This window comes from Onthophagus taurus, chromosome 8, assembly GCF_036711975.1.
Source record: "Onthophagus taurus isolate NC chromosome 8, IU_Otau_3.0, whole genome shotgun sequence".
NCBI lineage: Eukaryota > Metazoa > Arthropoda > Insecta > Coleoptera > Scarabaeidae > Onthophagus > Onthophagus taurus.
Window position 1 is genome coordinate 1,979,107 of NC_091973.1, and position 18,931 is coordinate 1,998,037.

General features: G+C 32.1%; 1 protein-coding gene across 13 annotated transcripts in view; it reads left to right on the plus strand.

Moving 5' to 3' along the window:
- LOC111425201 (Calcium-independent receptor for alpha-latrotoxin) overlaps positions 1–18,931 on the plus strand; it is a 64,934-nt gene that overhangs the window by 30,272 nt on the left and 15,731 nt on the right. For all 13 annotated transcript variants that reach the window (XM_023059057.2, XM_023059056.2, XM_023059058.2 and 10 more), the window contains one exon: positions 3,233–3,326. In XM_023059057.2, the coding sequence (XP_022914825.1) occupies positions 3,233–3,326 (94 nt within the window). The remainder of the gene's footprint in view (positions 1–3,232; positions 3,327–18,931) is intronic.

Consider the following 18,931-nt stretch of genomic DNA (forward strand, 5'->3'; position numbering starts at 1 on the left):
ATTTTTCATTATATTTGACGGTCTTGGATGTAGCGACTCGGTTTTAAATGACCTTGACTAAACCACGTAAATAGCACATAAACCCCGTTCATAATCGTCTCAGGAATTTCGCTTTTCGGTTCAATCACATTTTTAAGGATATTAAAACACATAAAAATTATTTTCCATTTTTCATTATATTTGACGGTCTTGGATGTAGCGACTCGGTTTTAAATGACCTTGACTAAACAAAACAAAAAATAAATAAATAAAGAAAATATATATTTTATATGAAAAATGAGCCGTCAAGTAGTTCCAACATATGATTATATGTATAAAATTTTTCAAGTAGTGGAAGAGAAAAAAGAAAATGATTACAAGAAAGTGGTCGTGTAAAAAGAGAACACGCAAAGATAGAACACGTATATACATAAAGTACGATCGCAAAAATAATTAGTAGGAAACGTAGTTACACGGGTTAATGTAGATGGCGGTTAGGTTGGAGGGTATTTTCATAATAAAACGATTTGGATAAGCGCTAGTCGAAAAATGGCGACCGAATAAAATATGCTGATATATTAGTATTGATATATTACGACCGCCCCCGACGGCGATTGTGTGAAATTGCTAGACACATCAATGGCCGGCGTAATAGCGAAACGACACGCCACTGCCATTTACCAAATAATCTGCGCATAATTGAGTCGGGGAGGCCGCTCCCGGGACCTGCCTTTACCTGCCCCCAAAAGCTTTTGTAAAGTGTAAACATTTGTTTTCAGTTTCAAGAATTGATAAGATAAAGCTAAAAACCCCTTGTCGCAGGTAGAGAACGTGCGATGGTCGTCGTCGGCGTTGCCAAATCCACAGAACGCGTTCGCATGCCACTAGTGTATTAATCACGACCGCCGGCGTCCCTCGCCTCTCCGACGCGGCCCCAAACACCCTCCCGACGCTTGATTGGCCACCCCCTTGGCAGTGTAGAAACAATTTTAAGTCCCCTCAGTTCAATTTCGGCACTTGAAAGCGGCCGATACTCACCCTACCGTCTCTTTTGAGTCCTCTCAATTCTCCAACAGGACAATCGACCGCATCTCTTCTCTAAAAGCTCCCAAAAAACGCTGCCCTATTAACTACCATCGGTTTACTATGATTAAACAAGGGAGATATTAATTTCCAACGTTAATTATTTCGTGTGTCAGCGGTGCGTAAAGTAGATCATATGGATCGCGAGCATAAAGTTCATTACGCGATGCCCCCGGGTTCGACTATACTTTAGGGGGATTTCGTAAATGATAAAGTTGTCGGGCGAGAGGAGAAATTCCGAACGCCATTGTCTCCGATGCGAGCTTTATACGTGGGCCTTTTTCGTTCGCGCGACTTTTAATTGAAGTGCCGTCACGTACGCGGCGGCCCCGCTGACTACGAGGATGTGAGGCGATAAGCAGCGACACCTAACACCCGAACCCTACGAGTATGTCTTCCGTCAAATTATATCTATAAGTTTCGCCCACTCGCGAGTGCTTAATCTATACCGAGCTTTGTCCTCCGCTGCCATCCATTAAATTTTATCGGAATTTACGTTAGTTTTACCAACCTGACTACTCGGAATCTCATTTGTCATTTCTATAATGGAGGTGTCGCCACGGTTCCTTGGACGACAGCTTATCTCAACTACTCCTACACTAATACTATTTAAGCTATTCATTTTCAATATTATTTAAGAAACTTTCAATCTACTACATTTACATGTCTTACTACTCCCTCTTACATAGATACACCTCGTGACTTTGTAATCAAATATTATATCTAACATCATAGATGAGTCATATTTTCAAGGTAATTTTTTTTCAATTATCTGGAAAATCTATATAACCACATTATTCATAGCTTTACTAATTAGAAGAGTGATTCATTTTACATACAATATACGGGCGAAATACTTGCACCACTCAATGTATACACATTGAAGAAGGATGTTAAACCATGTAATGTGTTAAGGTATTTGGCATTGACGGAGCCAAGCACGAAGCAATAAACTCTAAACGTCCGAATGATTATTGTTTGTTTAATGTATCAATGTTGCAAAAAGATAATTTGGAAAGCGAATCAACTTGGAAAAGACTGTGAAAAGTGGCAGCTATAATTCAAATGTATTTACTTCAGAAGATTGCGTTGCAATTCCTGTAACCGAGAGGTCTTTGACTTCTTAGTAATATTATGCGGATTTAAAATTTCTTATTACATCAATATGTTATTAGAGTTGCGTATCTAAAGCATCATATATCTTTCCAATAGCGCTCAAATTAAACCTTCATCTTTTAGCTCCAACATTGCTGATCGAAAACTACTCTATTCCAGATTCTCCCATTCTGCTGCTTAATAACTTTTTTGAAATTCTCATTTTTTAACCAACTTATTGCAGTCTTTGAAGCCTTACGAATACTGAAATAGCTTCCTTGAACAGATGGTTAAGTTCCATCTTATATATATATATATATATAATATCACAGTATTGGTATTACAATACGTAAATCGCGTATTGTGTTGCATACTTGCATTGATGACGTCGGCCACGATAATTAATTAACACACTATATATACAGGGTGAACACCCTATATATATTGTATGCTAGTTGAATTGCCCATAAAGTTCCCTTTAATTAATAATAAGTATGTCATATGTCTAACTTTAATAGTTTTCGTGATATTTAGAATTTAAAATAAAATGTATAATAAAATGTCATTATTGTACTTAAAAAGGTGACATAATGTAATATATTCTATCCTTTTTCTGACACTTTTTTTTTTATTGTCATTTGAAAATAAGTAAGAATAATAAGTTAGAAGTTGTTCAAAATGTCGCCCGTTTTCTCTTCTATAAGTATTAATGCGTTGTATAAAAGACTTTGAGGTATCTCTTAACATGTGCATCTTATTTTCTCTAAAGTTATAAATTATATGTTAGAACAATTGCATATTTTATTACTTACACATTTTTAAATCTCATAAAGTACCAAGTCGCATTAAAATTTGTTACCGTTAAATATTTTTTTCTTTCGCCGGGATACTAATAACTCACCCTGTATAATATATAAATAATTATTGATTATATCAAATTTTTTTATAAACAAACGTTGTGCAGAATTAAATTCCAAACAACTTTGATTAATAAAATTTTTCAAAATAACGTAATTTTAATTTCCCTCTGAATAGTATTGAACATTATATAATTTAATAATTTTTTTTGTTTTAGGGGAAGTGTGTCATGGCCAGATATGGAGTGGCCCTTCACGGCCTTTTGCTATTCTCGACGCTGTTTTTATCGGAAACGATGGCGAAAAGTCCCGGTGAGTACTCAAGCTTTTATTTTGTTGTTTCCGTTGTGTATTAACAGCGGCGTTTTCCCTGGGAATAGCGCACCTTTATTAACCCGTTAGGTGTCAGAGTCGCGTAAACGGAACCTTAAGGGACGTGTACATGAGGTTCATTAGGAAAACGGAACGCTGACACCGCCGGTTAAATTGGATAAAATAGCACACAGAGCCCGATAAAGTTTGTGCGCGATTCCCATTCGCGCATTGTGTAATGTTTTACCATGAAATATGATTTTAATACTACAATTCGAGAATGAAAAAGTATTAAAATCTTGTTGTAATTAGTACGTTAATTATGCAGGTGCCATATTTCCGGGACCCGTTTATGACGGTGTCCCTTAAATAATGTAGCCTCGTGACACGGAGAAGTTTATATCCCCATTCGTTTACGGCGAGGGCGAACTCCTCGCGGCCACATAAACTCACCAAAAAACCGCCCTCGGCGTCCGCTTTTAAATTTTGCTAACTCCCTCGTAACATTTTCGCATATATAGCAACGTCATAAACAACTTAATTTAGGCTCGGGTTACCCTTTTCGCTGTTACTTGTTTAACCACCAAACAACTCAAAATTTTCGTGTTATACCCAAAATCTTATTAACACATAGTGTGTTAATTAATTATCGTATCCGGTATGCAACCAATATCACAGTGCAATACGCATCATACGCAAATCGCGTATTGCAATAAAAATACTGTGATATTGGTTGCATACTATAATAAGAAATATTTTGAAATAGGATTTTTTATTTTAAAAATTATTTTGGTTTGAGAGAGGGATTTTGGAAAGCGTGGTGGAGTAGGTGCTCGTGTACCCTTGCGGTTACACCTTCGCTAAAGGGGGGAACGAGAAATGAGGAAAAGCAGGGGCGAGGCACCCCACGCGCGAGATAAATCAATACGACCGACAGCCCCGGCATCACTTTATGGGTGATGGTACAATAACGGTCGGATTGTCCCTCGTCGGTCAAACACGAGCGCGATTGAACTTATAATTCACGGCGGCCGCGGATTTTGCCGCCCAAGTAAATCGCCGCCCGTTACGTTTCACGGTTTACACTTGTTTGCGCCATCAATTAAGGGGTCCGAAGGATTTTCCAACCCACTAACTCAAAAAAGAAAGAAAAAACGTTGCAAGTTTTTATTTAATATCGAGTATTATTAAAATTCATCCTGAAGATGAACTACAACTCCGAAACGTAGAGTTATCTAAAATCTCTTTCGTAATTCGCACGCGTCGACGATTAGTTACTGTCACCGGGAAACTAGAAATCACTTGCTGCTCGCAAACTAAAAATAACCACCAACCTCTAAATAAATGGTACGATAAAGGGACAAGTTCGATCCGGCCCTGCTTTCCCGACAATTAAACGTTCAACGGCACATGGCGCGCACATGATTCTTCGTTTACTTCTAAAACTCTCTATAAATAAACAGTTCACAATCAATGGTTTAAAACGACCCCATTTGTTTTTCTTTTGTAAACACCAAATGTTTTTGTCGCTTAATTAAAAACGTTACTTACACAAACCTAATCATGTAATATTATAGATAAAATTTAAATTGATTTAAAAGAAAGCAAAAATGAAATTACCTGTTGGGAAATTGATCTTAAAACAAACGTTTAGTATTTAGTTTGGCGTGGTGTTTGCGTGATTCCCTCCAACCTAAAACTAAAATAGAAATTCTTCCGTGCTGATAGTTCTACCTCTTTATTTATCTGATTTAAATGTCGTGCTTTTTCTTGTTTTGTTTGTCCTCTTGTGGGGTTTAACATTGTTTAATTTCCACTCCTTTCTATCAACGTCTGCAACTTTAGATTTTAAACTCGAAAATATTTTTTTTGTTTGAATAAATCGTTTTGAATAATGGAGTTGGGTTGGAGACGCCGAGACGGCCTAATTCAGCCATTAAGCGCGTTCAATCAATATCGACGGGCGTCGAGGTCCCCATCTAAATGCAAATGCGCGAAATTTTCGGAAAATCCTCAAAACGATCCCTCCAACATTTTAATAACAAAGCCGCGGAATTCGTACGATTATTTCGCACACTTAATAACTAAATTATTTGTTTCCCGCAAAAACGCCTCGATCCATCGCCTGCTTCGTCGCCATATTTTAAACGAAAAGAACCGTAATTATTGCGTAGATCCGGTCGATATCCGTGTTTCCAAACGCAATATATAACACCCCGACTTTACGATAAGCGTATTTTACCTTCGACGTCGTGGCTCAGGTAAAACCAAAAATTAACTAATGACCCCTCTTACAAATTTTTAACTACAATAGAATCAGGTAAAAATTCTTTTAGAATTTCTTTTCAACAAACATCCTTCTTACGTTACCTAAACGAAATTTTTTATTCTTTTTTGGTGAATCACCAAGAAACGCCTGTTAAAGATAAATATTTTTTAAAAAACTTAATTAATTACAATGATCTTCTATGAGGTTATGTTAAAATGGCTTGATTAGCATAAATAATAACCTCTTTAAAAGCACTTAAGTATAAATAATAGATTATTTATGACCCTCAATACACTATATTTATCAAAAAGAAAAAATTAAAGGTGCACGTTGATGTCATCAATGTGACTGAATATGTGTATTATATAATAACCGACTCAATAGGCTACCAATTACACCCCTTTGGAAGCTGCCCATTAAATACTGATCCAAGAGCAAAAGCATATTCATGCATTGACCACTGTAGTACAGAACAGGGTTATTAACAGAGATATTAAGTGATTCGAAAGGGGATTTCATCATTTATGTAATCACAGCTATGTAGGAATTTGAAAGCGGATTGGAATCCTTAATATTTATATATTTTAAGATTAATAAAAGATTGCATAAAATCTCCTTATGTCTTTGCTTCCTGACTTGATGTATGCATTAAATCAACTTTAAATCTTTATTATTCCTGGAGCAAGTCTTCAAAAAGTCTGCATCAAGATGACTCATTATGAAGTTTATACCATCTTTGTATCGAGTTCTCGCCATGTTTCTAGCAAGTTAAGTCAGTACAAAATAAAGTTTTTATCAAGTCTGCTTAAGGTTGCATTTTGAAGTCAATTGAGTTAACAACTCAAATCTTTTTGATGCCCTTCATTTTATTTATAGATTCATTATGCTTCGATCAATCTCTTTATTATGTTTGCAAAAGGTTGCAATCAAGTCTTCATTGAGACAACCCCGCATAAAATCTACATCATTTTTATATAAAGTCTTGAATTAAGATCAAAGTCATCAAGATATCTTGCATCGAATATTTCATTTTTGAGATTATGCCTAGTCTATATGAAGTGTCCATTATTCCTCATGACTTGAACATGCAATAACTTTCCATGGATCAAATTTCCATTAAGATCTGCTTGAATGAATTTGATTAATTGTTTTAGTAATAAAAATTTTTAGGTTGGAGTGACGATCAAAGGGAATTGTAAAACTCTTCTTTTAGGTTTTAGAAAAAAATTTAAGAGACAATCGAATTTGAAGGTTTAACGAATGGAAATCTTGTTGGGGCGTCGTCGAAGGAGTCGTCCCCCCTGAACGTAACTCGAGTCCTTGTAGTGAAACTAGGAGAAACCCTTGGCAAGTTATCGCTAGAAAATCAATAGAGGGGGTTCTAGCGGTGCACACACCACCGTCGGTATATTGTATGAACCTCCACCGTTTGGGTTTTCGTGGGGGGGAAGTTTAAAATTCACCGAAACAACCTCCCGAAAAATCTACGCGTTATTTATTAACGTTTCCTCCGAATTTTTTTTCCTTTGTATTCTTTCAACCTCGGGCGGGATCGAAATTACGGCCGCGTAGACATTTAAATACGAAAAGCGGCCGAAGACGTGGCCGAAATTTAAAACGACCAGAAAGTTTTCGCGCCCCGGACATTTATCGCATTAGTTCCCGGACCAACTTCCGCCGAGATACAATGCTTCTACCGGAACGTGCTTCGGGGCCAAAACAAACTTGCTCGAATCGACTTTTCGCTTTCGCACGTTTCGATCCGGTAACATTAAGAGTTAATTCCACGATTTACTCCCACTTAACTATAGCCTCTTAATAAATAGTTCGTTAAAAAAAATGTATGTATATAAATGAGGATTTGGAAAAACAATTTTGGATTGTCGCTAGAAAATGCATAGGATATGTTTCTCCAAAAATTGCAAATACCGGAATCGTTGGACGGGTAGTAGATACTTCGTAGCCTGTTTGATATTCAGGGAGATATTGAAATATTCATCCCTCGATTGAAAAGGGGATGGAATCGATACCTCTACTCGGAAGTGTTATTTTTTTTATTTTAAAGTAATTCCTTGTTAATTTCCGCTTTACTTTTAAAAATCCGGGTTTTCACTCGTCAAAATGATGAATGAATATAGTCGTTAAGGAAAAAGTCAACAGTAAATAGAAACTTTTGAAAGGTACAATTTTTCATTTCGTCGAACGTCGAACGGCGCGGTCTATAATTATGACCCCGGGACCTTTATTTGTTATCTGGCGCAGGAAAATGAAGCCCGGCGCTTAACAGAAGCGATTGAAATTGGCTTTTCCGCCATAAAAGATTCCGAAATATATTTCAACGGGAATCTCGGAACCTATAATTGTCTGAATTTTCATTTCGTGTGACATTTATGAATCTATATAACTTGTGATATTGCCTTTTACGATTTTTCTTATATTTCCTACCCTATGTCCCTTCACAAGCACAATTCAAATAGCCTCCACGTGTAACAAAGGGAAGATATATTCGATATTAGGAATTCATAAAAAATTGTTTTGCGCAAGCGTATTCACATTTTTTACTCTCAAACAGATTATGCGTCTGCGTGAAAACAGTAGGAAATTAAGGAAATTATTAAATTAATAATTTTAAAAAATGGTGTCATGAAAAGTTGTTCCTTTTTTAATTCTTAACAAGTTTTATTTGAAAAATATTTTGATACAAACAATAATTAGGAAAATAAACTTGAATTAAATTTCTATACTATTCATAGGGAAATTAAAAAATTAATAATTTTAAAAAATGGTGCCAACAAAGGTTGTTCCTTGTTTAATTCTTAACAAGTTTGATTTGAAAAATATTTTGATACAAACAATAATTAGGAAGATAACCTTGAATTAAATTTCTATACCATTCGCAAGGAAATTAAAAAGTAGATAATTTTAAAAAATGGTGCCAATGAAAGTTGTTCCTTGTCTAATTCTTAACAAGTTTTATTTGAAAAATATTTTGATACAAACAATAATTAGGAAACTAATCCTGAATTAAATTTCAATACTGTTCGCAGGAAAATTAAAAAATTGATAATTTTAAAAAATGGTGCTAATGAAAGTTGTTCCTTGTTTAATTCTTAACAAGTTTTATTTGAAAAATATTTTGATACAAACATTAATTAGGAAGATAACCTTGAATTTAATTTTTATACTATTCACAGGGAAATTAAAAAATTAATAATTTTAAAAAATGGTGCCAACAAAAGTTGTTCCTTACTTAATTCTTAACAAGTTTTATTTGAAAAATATTTTGATACAAACAATAATTAGGAAAATAATCTTGAATTAAATTTCTATACCATTCGCAAGGAAATTAAAAAGTAGATAATTTTAAAAAATGGTGCCAATGAAAGTTGTTCCTTGTCTAATTCTTAACAAGTTTTATTTGAAAAATATTTTGATACAAACAATAATTAGGAAACTAATCCTGAATTAAATTTCAATACTGTTCACAGGAAAATTAAAAAATTGATAATTTTGAAAAATGGTGCCAACAAAAGTTGTTCCTTACTTAATTCTTAACAAGTTTTATTTGAAAAATATTTTGATACAAACAATAATTAGGAAAATAATCTTGAATTAAATTTCTATACTATTCATAGGGAAATTAAAAAATTAATAATTTTAAAAAATGGTACCAACAAAGGTTGTTCCTTGTTTAATTCTTAACAAGTTTGATTTGAAAAATATGTTGATACAAACAATAATTAGGAAGATAACTTTGAATTAAATTTCTATACTATTCGCAGGGAAATTAAAAAGTTGATAATTTTAAAAAATGGTGCCAATGAAAGTTGTTCCTTTTTTAATTCTTAACAAGTTTTATTTGAAAAATATTTTGATACAAACAATAATTAGGAAAATAATCTTGAATTAAATTTCTATACTATTCATAGGGAAATTAAAAAATTAATAATTTTAAAAAATGGTACCAACAAAGGTTGTTCCTTGTTTAATTCTTAACAAGTTTGATTTGAAAAATATTTTGATACAAACAATAATTAGGAAACTAATCCTGAATTAAATTTCAATACTGTTCACAGGAAAATTAAAAAATTGATAATTTTGAAAAATGGTGCTAATGAAAGTTGTTCCTTGTTTAATTCTTAACAAGTTTTATTTGAAAAATATTTTGATACAAACAATAATTAGGAAAATAATCTTAAATTAAATTTCTATACTATTCATAGGGAAATTAAAAAATTGATAATTTTAAAAAATGGTGCCAACAAAGGTTGTTCCTTGTTTAATTCTTAACAAGTTTTATTTGAAAAATATTTTGATACAAACAATAATTAGGAAAATAATCTTGAATTAAATTTCTATACTATTCATAGGGAAATTAAAAAATTAATAATTTTAAAAAATGGTACCAACAAAGGTTGTTCCTTGTTTAATTCTTAACAAGTTTGATTTGAAAAATATTTTGATACAAACAATAATTAGGAAACTAATCCTGAATTAAATTTCAATACTGTTCACAGGAAAATTAAAAAATTGATAATTTTGAAAAATGGTGCTAATGAAAGTTGTTCCTTGTTTAATTCTTAACAAGTTTTATTTGAAAAATATTTTGATACAAACAATAATTAAGAAAATAATCTTGAATTAAATTTCTATACTATTCATAGGGAAATTAAAAAATTGATAATTTTAAAAAATGGTGCCAACAAAAGTTGTTCCTTACTTAATTCTTAACAAGTTTTATTTGAAAAATATTTTGATACAAACAATAATTAAGAAAATAATCTTGAATTAAATTTCTATACTATTCACAGGGAAATTAAAAAATTAATAATTTTAAAAAATGGTGCCAACAAAGGTTGTTCCTTGTTTAATCCTTAACAAGTTTTATTTGAAAAATATTTTGATACAAACAATAATTAGGAAGATAACCTTGAATTAAATTTCTATACTATTCATAGGGAAATTAAAAAATTGATAATTTAGAAAATGGTACCAACAAAGATTCTTCCTTGTTTAATTCTTAACAAGTTTTATTTGAAAAATATTTTAATACAAACAATAATTAGAAAAATAATCTTGAATTAAATTTCTATACTATTCACAGGGAAATTAAAAAATTAATAATTTTAAAAAATGGTACCAACAAAAGTTATTCCTTTTTTAATTCTTAACAAGTTTTATTTGAAAAATATTTTGATACAAACAATTCTCTTTCTATAGTCTTCATAGAGAAATAAAAAAATTGTTTTGCGCAAGCGTATTAAAATTTTTAGGTTTGAAATAGATGATGCGTCTGCGCAAAAACGATTTTTCCGATTTAGCATATATTTCCCCTTGTTCGTTCACAAGGACATTTCAAATCCCTCCCTTCTCGTGTAACAAAAGACCCCTTTCGTACGTATAGGGAACAAATTTAGATGGAGAATTGTAGGAAATATTTAACGCCATTGAATATTCATGTATCCGGTACATTGTTGAAAACTATCCAGATTCCACATTATAAATAGTTGATGTAGAGACATTTAGACTCTCACCGCAAATTGAAACTGACTATGTTCCGGAATTAAATCAGCAAGGGTATTGAATAGTATATATTTGTATATTATTAATCGTCTCTTCCTTTCCTTTACGTGAATTCGAAATGATTTTATTAGAGGAATATAAGTAAAAATAATTGGGAATCGTTTCTTTAAAATTTTTAATTAGCTCTGAAAAAAATCGCCCGTTTCGTTCTGAACTGGCGGACCGTTGCAAAACCGTACTTAACGGTCCTTTCCCTTCGAATAATCTTCTAAGTTAAGGTTCTTTTCTCCGGAAAATTCTATTGAAAGAAAGTTTTACAAGAGTCACATTGAATTATAAAATGCGAGGTTGCGAGGATTACCTTACTTTTCTTCGATTCCTATTTATTTTATTTTTTCGATTGTGTTTGTCTTTAAAGTGCGCTGTAATGGTATACAATGTGCGGTTTTTGAAGTAATTGAGAAGGGGCGGTGTTTCCTGTTTTAAAGCCTACAAGGTTTCGAAAATATAAGGTGTCAGCGCGCAGGGCGTCTTGTTTTTCGGTTTCCAGAAGATAAAAATTATAGTCGCGCAGTTATGTTGGCAAAAATTTTTGGGGACTGTTTGCCGTGGAACGCAGTGACCGGAGAAGACGTGTAAATTATCGTGTTTCTGTTATGTGCTGACAATTGTAGGCATTCTTTTTCGCTCTCGGGCGCATAAATTAAAAAAAAAGAACAAGTAAGAAGAAGGAAGGCGTCGGACGACGTCGTGATATCCGCAAGAAATATTGGCAAATTTACGCTATAAATAAGCGGGCGCGTTAAGATATTTCTTCGCCGGTCTCGAACGGCTTTAATCGGTCTTAGGCTAAGTATGCGCGCACATACACACACACCTGCCACACTTGCGCAGGTATGTTCGGGTTCGTTTGACATCATACGCCTAAGTGTGTCTCTTAGAAGCGTTAATTATTGCAATTAAACCTAAACACTTTCGAATCTATTGCACAAAAGGTACATAAATCTATCCCGCTCTTACAATAAATCGTACCTTTCGCAATTGCAATTGCAAACCGCACACACCAACCATTCAAGCGAAACTATACACACTAACATTTAAGTTATAATGAAAAAATTCATCTAAAAACGATTTTTATTTAATTACAAATTAATTTAGATCACCCCATTTTCACTTTCCATTCTACCCCGTTAATGTTATGCTTAAACTATGGCCCATTGAATATCACGCCCATTATTCTCTCACCCATCCTTTATTGTGTTATCTATACATTGTGTAGAGTGACAAAACGGTTCGCAAAATTAATTGAATTTGATCGACTAAGCAGAAGGAAACTCCCTCATCTAAACTCTCCACGTTCCCAGTTTCCCCGAAAAAAGGATAAAACGAATCTTGAATCTCCTCCGAATCCGCAGATGTATCGACAAAGCGCCCTTTCAAAGTGTCGAAAGGAGCGCATTAAGGTCCAATTCGGTTTCGAAATATCCTCAAGTGCCGGATTTTAAGAGAAAGTTTCATTTGAGTAAAGTGTTTCTTACTTCAGTTTCAGTTCTCTTTAATTGAGTATATATATATATATATATATATACGTATAATTTTATGGTGTAATAATTCGTTTAATTTAAGTAGGAACGATTCTGTACTAAGTAGTTTAGATAAATAATTGTAGAAGCACCCTGCGGAGAACCGGGTGGCATCAAAATTGCAAGAAAATAAACACGCAAGACCGAAAACTGCCGTTTCGAGTTGGGGATACCGTGGAATAAACAGCGAAAGCTATGTTACTCCGACGGTCGTTGTGCTTGTTGGACCATATGTTTCGGTAAAATATGCGTTATGCCTAGTGCTCCCTTACTTTTGGCACATATAATGTTAAATGCATAACGTTGCACCCCTACCTCATTATATAAAGACGACTTCCGGTTACCCTTCGAATATTTACGAGACCGCTTTGAGTGCTTCCACTCGAGTTGTAACAGTGTTTTTTTGTCTGGCACCTTTTTGCGTCTTCCTCTGAATACGGATGTCCTCAAAAATTGTTGGAACGAACGGAGATAGACGTGAAATTTCATTTTCGTTCGAAATTCGGGTCGGCGAAGCCAAAATCCACTTGGACAACTTCCAACGTTTCCTTATCGCCGGTCGCACTTCCAGGTACAATTCGTGGGCTAACCTCGTTAGATATCTCCTTCGTTAATTAGTAACAAGATTTGCTCGAATCGATTGCGAACGTTCGTTTCTAATTTATACTGTAACCAGTTTGTGTACTTCGGAATCGCCAGGGATCGCGCCGTCGCCGTAGAAAATAAAGAATTCAGGCGACGGAATTGCGCAAAACGTCGTTTTGGGACCCTTACGCGGTTCTCGGAACGTCGCGTTCATCGAAATTGCACCTACACGTGAACACGTTTCTCCGGAAATCGCGCCTACGATTCCGTAACGAAATAAAGCCCTAAAGAACGCGCTTTTACGAAAAAGTTTTCAACTATGCGAGACCCCTGGATTAAAAAAAAATGAAAAAATCCGAATTAAACGACCCTCGCTACGTGACGTCGTCGTGCTCCCGTGTCTCTCCCCGGCATAACTCTCGAACTTTATAAGCGAATAGGGTTTGTTTGGTATCAAAATAAAGCTAAAAGAACCCTCTTTAAAATGGCCGTTTCACATTTTATCAAAAAAATTACCCTTACATAAAAAAAATTGATTTAAAAACTTTGTTAACCAAGAAATAATGAAAAATTTTTTATTAATTCTACTAAAATAGTAACTAACATCTCCATTTGTATTCTTGAACACCAATTTATAATATTTATATTAATTAAATTTATATTTTATTGCGAAAAATCCAAAATTTTTGACATAACCTAATTATTCTGGAATTTAAAATTTTTTTAACCTAGAAATTAGCAATTTGGTACAACCTAACCTCAAACTGTCTTCTATAAAGCAAAAAAGTTTCATTAAACAATTCAAAATCGTTTTGGCAAAAAAAATTTTTTTAAGTTAATAAAAAAACGAAATTTTAATTTTTTTTATTATAAAAATCGTTCAACCCTGGGAACTTAAAATTTAGTACAACCTAACCTCAAACTATCTTCTACGAAGCAAAAAAGTTTCATTTCTCAATTCAAAATCGTTTTGGCGAAAAAATTTTTTTTGACTTAATAAAAAAAGTGAAATTTTTAATTTTTTTTAATAAAAAAATCGTTCAACCTAGGAACTTAAAATTTGGTACAACATAACCTCAAACGTTCGTTAATTACCTAAAATAATTGCATGTTTCAATTTCAATCGATTTTGGAGAATAAAATATTTTTCATTCATCAAAAATCGTCAAATTAAAACGAATAATTTAAAAAAAATATATAAAATAAACTGTTCATGCAAAAATCTTTAAATTTGGTAAAATTTAAGTTCAAAGTGTCTTCTACGAAGTAAAAAAGTTTCATTTCTCAATTCAAAATCGTCTTCGCGAAAATAATTTTTTTTAACTTAATTAAAAAAACATGAATTTTTATTTTTTTTTTAATAAAAAAATCTTTCAACCTAGGAACTTAAAATTTGGTACAACATAACCTCAAACGTTCGTTAATTACCTAAAATAATTGCATGTTTCAATTTCAATCGATTTTGGAGAATGGATTGTTTTTATTTCATTAAAAATCGTCAAATTAAAACGAATGATTTAAAAAAAATATATAAAATAAACTGTTCATTCAAGAATCTTTAAATTTGGTATAATTTAAGTTCAAACTGTCTTCTACGAAACAAAAAAGTTTCATTTCTCAATTCAAGATCGTTTTAACGAAAAAATTTTTTTTTTACTTAATAAAAAAAGCATGAAATATTAATTTTTTTTTAATAAAAAAATCGTTCAATCTAGGAACTTAAAATTTGGTACAACATAACCTCAAACGTTCTTTTATTACCTAAAATAATTGCATGTTTCAATTTCAATCGATTTTGGAGAATGGAATGTTTTTATTTCATTAAAAATCGTCAAATTAAAACGAATGATTTTAAAAAAATATATAAAATAAACTGTTCATGCAAAAATCTTTAAATTTGTTAAAATTTAAGTTCAAAGTGTCTTCTACGAAGTAAAAAAGTTTCATTTCTCAATTCAAAATCGTTTTCGCGAAAATAATTTTTTTTAACTTAATTAAAAAAACATGAATTTTTATTTTTTTTTTTAATAAAAAAATCTTTCAACCTAAGAACTTAAAATTTGGTACAACCTAACCTCAAACGTTCTTTTATTACCTAAAATAATTGCATGTTTCAATTTCAATCGATTTTGGAGAATGGAATGTTTTTATTTCATTAAAAATCGTCAAATTAAAACGAATGATTTAAAAAAAATATATAAAATAAACTGTTCATTCAAGAATCTTTAAATTTGGTATAATTTAAGTTCAAACTGTCTTCTACGAAGTAAAAAAGTTTCATTTCTCAATTCAAAATCGTTTTCGCGAAAATAATTTTTTTTAACTTAATTAAAAAAACATGAATTTTTATTTTTTTTTAATAAAAAAATCTTTCAATCTAGGAACTTAAAATTTGGTACAACCTAACCTCAAACGTTCGTTAATTACCTAAAATAATTGCATGTTTCAATTTCAATCGATTTTGGAGAATGGAATGTTTTTATTTCATTAAAAATCGTCAAATTAAAACGAATGATTTAAAAAAAATATATAAAATAAACTGTTCATGCAAGAATCTTTAAATTTGGTAAAATTTAAGTTCAAAGTGTCTTCTACGAAGTAAAAAAGTTTCATTGCTCAATTCAAAATCGTTTTAGCGAAAATAATTTTTTTTAACTTAATTAAAAAAACATGAATTTTTATTTTTTTTTAATAAAAAAATCGTTCAACCTAGGAACTTAAAATTTGGTACAACATAACCTCAAACGTTCGTTAATTACCTAAAATAATTGCATGTTTCAATTTCAATCGATTTTGGAGAATGGATTGTTTTTATTTCATTAAAAATCGTCAAATTAAAACGAATGATTTAAAAAAAATATATAAAATAAACTGTTCATGCAAGAATCTTTAAATTTGGTAAAATTTAAGTTCAAACTGTCTTCTACGAAGTAAAAAAGTTTCATTTCTCAATTCAAAATCGTTTTCGCGAAAATAATTTTTTTTAACTTAATTAAAAAAACATGAATTTTTATTTTTTTTTTAATAAAAAAATCTTTCAACCTAGGAACTTAAAATTTGGTACAACATAACCTCAAGCGTTCGTTAATTACCTAAAATAATTGCATGTTTCAATTTCAATCGATTTTGGAGAATGGAATGTTTTTATTTCATTAAAAATCGTCAAATTAAAACGAATGATTTAAAAAATATATATAAAATAAACTGTTCATGCAAGAATCTTTAAATTTGGTAAAATTTAAGTTCAAACTGTCTTCTACGAAGTAAAAAAGTTTCATTTCTCAATTCAAAATCGTTTTCGCGAAAATAATTTTTTTTAACTTAATTAAAAAAACATGAATTTTTATTTTTTTTTTTAATAAAAAAATCTTTCAACCTAGGAACTTAAAATTTGGTACAACCTAACCTCAAACGTTCTTTTATTACCTAAAATAATTGCATGTTTCAATTTCAATCGATTTTGGAGAAGTTTTTTTAACTTAATTAAAAAAACATGATTTTTTATTTTTTTTTTTAATAAAAAAATCTTTCAACCTAGGAACTTAAAATTTGGTACAACATAACCTCAAACGTTCTTTTATTACCTAAAATAATTGCATGTTTCAATTTCAATCGATTTTGGAGAATAAAATATTTTTCTTTCATCAAAAATCGTCAAATTAAAACGAATGATTTAAAAAATATATATAAAATAAACTGTTCATGCAAGAATCTTTAAATTTGGTATAATTTAAGTTCAAACAAGTTTCATTTTTCAATTCTAAATCGTAAAATAAAATAAAAAATAAATAAAAAAATCGTTCATTCCAGAAACTTAAAATTTGGCACAACCTCATCACAAGCAATCCTTTATAACTTCAAACATGTTTCATGTTACAATTCGTTTCGAAGAAAAAAATGTTTTTTTGTTATAAAAAAATCTGTTTATGTAGAAAACCTAGAACTTGGTATAATGCAATGTTAAACAATTTTTTTATAAAAAACGTTATATTAGCAAATACCAGAGATATCACACACTTCCGTTTACGCAATTTGAAATTTTATATTATTATCTGGATCAATGATTTTGCGGCAGAAATTCGTGGCGTTGTCCTAACTTTATCTGTCAAATTATCCTAACTTGTGGACATCTGACCTGAAATTTGCTAATACTACCATAAATCCCATCAATCCAACCATAAATCTAAGTCATCCCTTAATAGATTCGGTTGTGAAACTCCATAAACATGATTATTTGGACATGATACTTTTATTTCGGATTTTAATAAATTAAATAGAATTTATAGTTTCCAATGAACCGTCGACGTTGAGAAAATAACAACGACACCATTCAATTGTGTATCCTAAGACAGTCGAGGTTATCCGCCTTAATTAGAAATGGGCATTTTTCGAGTTGATTGTTCGCATTGAAAATCGCTTGTGGCTTCGTTTAATTATAATCGAATAAATCGCTATAATTAGATTGTAAATCGAGCGGGTTAATTTGGTGCATAAAGTGAAATCGATACCCTCTCGAACGTTGAGGGAGAGCTATATGTTTGAGTTTCCTTGGCCGTCGGAATTGGCACGTCCGCGTAAGTTTATGAACCGCTTTAGTTCCCATCGTAAACCATACGCGCCCATAAAACTGGGATAACAATAAAAGGGCTGGATCGTTAAACAAAAAACGGTCTCGGCGCGAAATTTAAGCGCCGCGATGAATCAGAAGGAACCGTTTACGATTTTAATATCTTAAGTGCGTCCCGGTAAAAATTTCATTTTCGTCCCTCGACCACCTCAATTAATCACCTTCAAAAATTACTTTTGTTTTTTTTTTTAATCTTCTTTCATCCCAAACCGTCAACGAGAAAGAGTGATATATTAACATAATTGCTTTATACGGTTTAACCGTGATTATAAAATCAATATCCAACCCTCCAACGAATATTTACTACATTTATTACACAATTTTATGTTTATATAGTATGTTTAGTGGAATGTGTAGTGAATCGTGAAATGATGTAAAATAGGAAGGATTAATGAAAGATTATTCGAGATGAAGGGATAATTAAAAACAGAACTAATAGTATTAAAGTCGTTGCGTTTTGGGGTGGTAAACGCAGAGAAGATTGGAGAGATGTAGAGGAAAGGTAAAAACCTTTCCTCAGAGTTGGGTCGTGGAAGTTCCCATCTGCGACGAGAAAGACGGTATACGAGAGAGATCGGTCGTCTTCGTCGCCGGATCAGGAATTCTGTGCGAGGTATATCGTTATGTTTTCATTTTATTAAGGCAATGGCTGAGCTGCTAAACCGGTTAGCTGAGAAGCCTGGTCTAGTCGTTCTGGTTGCGTTTGCTCTATCTCCGATACTTCTCCTCGGTTATTTATTTATTTTTTGTTTTGAACGATCCTTTTTTTTCAACGCATTTAGAATTTGCGATGCAACGCTGTCGCCAGCACCCCTTCGGGGGCCGCGCTTTTTCGTGACCCAAAGACTTGTCACTGACACGCAAATGATAAACGGAGCTACCGTTTGGGGCATTTCAAATGTTCCTTTATCTACTTTCAAATCAATCCTGCGAATATTCCGAATTATTTACAATTAACCAACGATGAAATAGCGGGAATTATTAATACGTGTTATGTGTATAATGTCCGACTTGCCAG